This window comes from Amphimedon queenslandica, unplaced genomic scaffold (assembly GCF_000090795.2).
Source record: "Amphimedon queenslandica unplaced genomic scaffold, v1.1 AMPQUscaffold_13059, whole genome shotgun sequence".
NCBI lineage: Eukaryota > Metazoa > Porifera > Demospongiae > Haplosclerida > Niphatidae > Amphimedon > Amphimedon queenslandica.
Genome location: NW_003546705.1, coordinates 35,852 through 40,833, shown reverse-complemented (window position 1 = coordinate 40,833; position 4,982 = coordinate 35,852). Strand labels below are relative to the sequence as shown.

At 35.4% G+C, this 4,982-nt stretch overlaps 1 protein-coding gene and 1 pseudogene across 1 annotated transcript in view; one reads left to right on the top strand and one right to left on the bottom strand.

Annotated features, from left to right (window-relative positions):
• The window catches only part of LOC109585456 (uncharacterized), a 1,738-nt gene extending 252 nt beyond the window's left edge, over positions 1-1,486 (bottom strand). Inside the window, exons 1-5 of the mRNA XM_020001543.1 lie at positions 990-1,486; positions 757-933; positions 635-711; positions 484-586; positions 45-272 (exon numbers count right to left, since the gene is read on the bottom strand). Of these exons, the coding sequence (XP_019857102.1) occupies positions 45-272; positions 484-586; positions 635-711; positions 757-933; positions 990-1,475 (1,071 nt within the window). The 5' untranslated portion in view covers positions 1,476-1,486. The remainder of the gene's footprint in view (positions 1-44; positions 273-483; positions 587-634; positions 712-756; positions 934-989) is intronic.
• A 772-nt stretch (positions 1,487-2,258) lies between these two features.
• Positions 2,259-4,982, top strand: LOC100635078 (ribosome biogenesis protein BMS1 homolog; annotated as a pseudogene).

The window sequence follows — 4,982 nt, the reverse complement described above, 5'->3', positions numbered from 1 at the left end:
TGAATAATAGTTTATAAAATATACTTATCACATGATAGCCTTACTTCTTCATTTAATGCTAAAATGATTGTAACTGGATCAATCAGTTCAGTACCATCAGGTATTCCCCCAACTATTATACTGATAACAGCTGAACCTACCACTGTCATTACTGATGATGAAGAGTTCACTTCTTCCCGAACTGGAAAGAAGTTTGCTTTCTTGTGTAAAGTTGATGCTACATCAATGTTCTCACTGCTTGTGACATTTTTAATATTCTTTGGTAAAATCACCTTTGCAATGGATGTCAAAGAGCTCAAATTGTCAGAAGTAGTAAAATTTAGTTCCTTATCTAGCATTAATAATATTTTTTTATGTATGATTTTGTGTTAGTACAAATATTTACTTAAAGCACTGACTGATATTGTTAATCCACTATAATTAGTTCTTGCAAACTATTTCATAATAATCAATTATGATATGTACCAAATGCAATAGTCTTACTCTTTCTGCTCTAAACAAAATGTTTTCTTCAGCAATTTTAATCACTGTCGAATTTTCCTGTTTAAATAGAACCTGTATGAATTCTTCAAATGACTGAATTATACTAGAGTATGCATTGAAACATAATAAGTCATGTTAACTTGTAACTCACTTATTGGATAAAACATTAGTTACATCCATGGGCCATTCTACTAATAAATTGAGCGTTTGTACAATATACCCTGTTGTCTATACCACATACAATATCATGTATTAATTAATCTACAAACTTACTTCAATTATCAATGGAGCACTTTTACTTTTCAAAAAAACAAATACTATTGCTTCCAATACTGTTGATATTATGTCAATGTTTTCAATGTTTTGGTCAGCAAGAGTACGTGTTGCATTTTCCACTAAACTGCTCATAATGAAAGCTGCTGAGCCAAGATTATCAACTGTAATGTTTACCTGAAACATATAAGGCATTTACAGCCTCAATCATATTATACTATGATATTACATACTTTAGATAATTCAATAAATCCATTTGTAACATCAGTAGTAGCACACATCATCACATCTGGTGATTCCCAATTAGAAGAAGCAGAGCATATTCTACTTGCTGTAGTTCCATTAGGGCCACTAGGACACAATATGGTAACAGTCATTCCAGGTAGTGTTAGTGGCCATTCAAACTGACCACGATCAGTGGTACTAGTCTGTGGATGGCATGCATGTGTGGGAATCAAAGTTGATGTAGGAAGTAGCAATGATATACTTGATGACATTGAGGAAGTGTGAAATGTACTTGGATTGATTATTGGGGAGACAGAACTTCGTTTTATCGGAGTGGAAGATAATGTCATTGAAGTTGACTTGGGTGATGCGAAAGATAAAGATAATAATGAGGAAGATGAAGTATGAAAGGAAGTAGTTGGGTCGATTAATGGTGAGATAACTGATGAATGTGGTATCAGAGGAATAGAAATCAATGAAGGTAACGTTACCATGGATGATGCCAAAGTGATTGGCAAAAATGCATGTGAAGAGGAAACTACTGGAGAGGGTAAACAGCATTCTGAAGAATTTGAGCAATATGGTCCAACTGAGTTACATGATCCAGAACCAGCTAATACTGTAATGCCATTACTACTATCAAACTCAATCTGAGTGCTTGATAATCTTCTTAAAACTTTAGTACATGTAGAAACTGTCAAAGGACTATTAACATCATTTTCAATTGTTACAGAACTAATTGTTGCAAAACAAAAGATACTGCTGTGGTTACAATCAATCCAGTGAAAGAACAAGGTTGTTGGTCTAGAATAATCAACACTAATACTGTATTGTGTATCTACACCTGCTTTAGAAGCTATGAAATATAACACTAAATCATACCAGTAGTTATATTTTACTAACATACTGTTGTAGATCATTAAATAGTTGATGTCTCCTCCAAGTGTTTCTACCCATAGAGTTACAACTGGATCTCCTACAACACAGTCTGCATTTGTACTGAGGTCAAACTTCAAGGCAGCAGTGTCTGAGCTACCACCAGCAAAAAGAAGAGAGAAAAGCAGTAAAAGCAACAGCATTGTTACTGGTTGGAAATACTCCAAGTGCATAGAAAACATCATTAGAGTTTAAATCTAACTAAAAAAGTTCCACCTACCGTTTTTAGTAGTCTGGCCACCCAGTGGGTGGCCAGACTACGTTTTTAGTTCCTCCCGGCTACCGTCCACTAGTCTGGACACCCAGTCTCCCACAGGGGTTGGGTCTGGGTGGCCAGACTAACCGTCCACGTGGTTCATGATGGAGGCTACAAAGCAGAAAACTCACAAAAAGCGACAAGCTGGTACTAAAGCTATAAAAAAGAAGAAAAGGGACAAGAAGGGGAAGGAGAATGAGGAGGCAGAGGATCAAAGAAATTCCAAGGCTTTCACTTATCGTAGCGCCATCAGAGCAGCCAGATCAAAAAGGAGCCTCGGGACACTAGACATAAATGAAAAGAGGAACCGTCTCCCCCAGGTGGACAGGACTCCAATTGAACCACCCCCAGTACTAATAGCTGTAGTAGGACCACCTAAAGTTGGGAAGACGACACTAATCAATGGACTAGTGAAGCACTTCACTCATCACACTGTGTCCAAGAACCAGGGACCAGTCACTCTAGTGTCAGGTAACATATGCCATATGACGAGTTTGTTGTTCTTGAAAAAATAACCATACTGTATGGTACTACATGGGAGGGGGTGTAGTGTGTACTGAGATGTACAAAAATTTCACGCCTACATGTACCTAAATATGCATATAATTACTACAACAAAATGCGAATCATTAATTTTAGTTATTGCTTATATTGATCCTTCTTTTTCCTCCTCTCTCTCTCTCCTCAGGTAAAAAGAGACGGATCACCTTTATTGAGTGCAATAATGACATCAATACAATGATTGACATAGCAAAAGTCGTAGACCTTGTAAGTAATCACAATAATAGTTAATGATCACAGAAGTATTAACGAGCCCAGATGTATTTTGTCTGGTATGTATTGTGTATATAAATATCACCAAAGGAAAAATAGCACTATCTTTATTATCTTGAATTTTTAGTATCTACAACTTTTTGCCTGTTGTACATTATACATTATAGGTATTGCTGCTTGTTGATGCTAGTTTTGGTTTTGAGATGGATACGTTTGAGTTCTTAAATATCCTGCAGACCCACGGGTTCCCTCGTGTGATGGGAGTACTGACAGACATGATGAAGAAGAATAAAAATTTGAGGAGACTCAAAAAGAAACTTAAACAAAGATTTTGGACAGAAATATATCAGGTAAGATACGATGTAGGAGAGAGTGTCAGGTTATAGGAAGAAATATTAACTAACCTTCAATTATTGTACATATACATTTACATTTAGCTTGATTGATTTTGAATTACAAAAAATTGAACAAGCAGATAAAAGTGCCAATGCGTAGTTGAAATAATTATGATAATCTGAACCCAATTTTTATTGCATATTTGATTAGCTAATGTACTGGTAATGTCAGTCTTTATTTATTGATATTAAAGCATTATTTATTTTATTTGTTTAGGGTGCGAAACTTTTCTATCTGTCCAACATTCGTCATGGTCAATACATGAAGAATGAGTTGCATAATCTTGGTCGGTTCATATCAGTCACAAAGTTCAAACCACTAGACTGGCAGTCATCGCATCCTTACCTCATTGCTGACAGGTAGTGTGGTTAATGATTATACATGTACATATACATGTGAATGTATATATACACGTGCATGTACATATACATGTATATTATCTATGGGGTATAATAATAAGGGTGGATATTGCCCCTCCTGTGGTTTTGTTTATTTATAATAACAAACCACTCCAATTCTTAGGAAGTTAGGAGTGGTTTGTTGTGTAAATAAACAAAACTATAGCAGCTGGTTACCAGCGATGGGCTGAATGGGTAGCTATACAAATAAGGTTGAATATGCAAGGTTAATTTATGGTATTTATAAAATGCTGCATCTTACATGTGTATATACTGTATATGAGTTAATAAAAGTTATACATGCATAATGTCATTGTTACATGTACATGTATACTGAATACACTTTTCTTTTTCCTTTTCTACCTTCTTCATTTCATAGGATGGAGGATCTCACATCTCCTGATTCAATTAAAGAGGATCCATTGTGCAACCGAACCATCTCATTGTATGGATATGTGCGTGGAACTAGCATGAAATCCAGCTCCTATGTTCACATACCAGGTATGAGATATTTGGTACCAAGATCTCAGCTTATGTTCATTGGAGTAATATTGTACATGAATGATCATAATATTCTCTGTTCTTTCCTCTTACTTTCTCTATTTTCCCTAATCTCTCCCTCTCTCTCTCTCTCTTTCTCACTCACTCTCTCTCCCACTCTTTCCCTCCCTTCCTCTTCCTCTCTCTCTCCAGGTTGTGGTGATTTCAAAATGGCCAACCTCTCAGTCCTGCCTGACCCCTACTCTCTCCCTGAAAAAGAAAAGAAGAGGTCACTTGATGAGAGAGAGACTCATTTATGCTCCAATGGCTGGCATAGGAGGTGTGGTTTATGACAAGGTAATTAACATCATGTCTATTATTATTATTATTATTATTATTATTATTATTATTATTATTATTATTATTTATTATTATTCTCATTTATAGGATGCAGTGTACATTGAATTAGGTGGGAGTCATTCCATGAGTAAGACCACGCCCACCAGTGAGATCATTCACTTGCTAATAAATACTGATGAGTTATTGGACAGTAAGATAAGATCCAATATCTCACATCTCCCATCAGTAATGCAATTGAATTGTCAGTTAATGAGGAAAATTGTTTTATTAACAAATACTAAACTGTCTATTATATCAAGCTACTGACTATAAAAATGTTTCAGTTTATAGTGAAGCATCTTTTATCTCTTCTTTCTTTATATCATTGAGATCTTGAGTTGCATGATTTGAAATGATGTAAA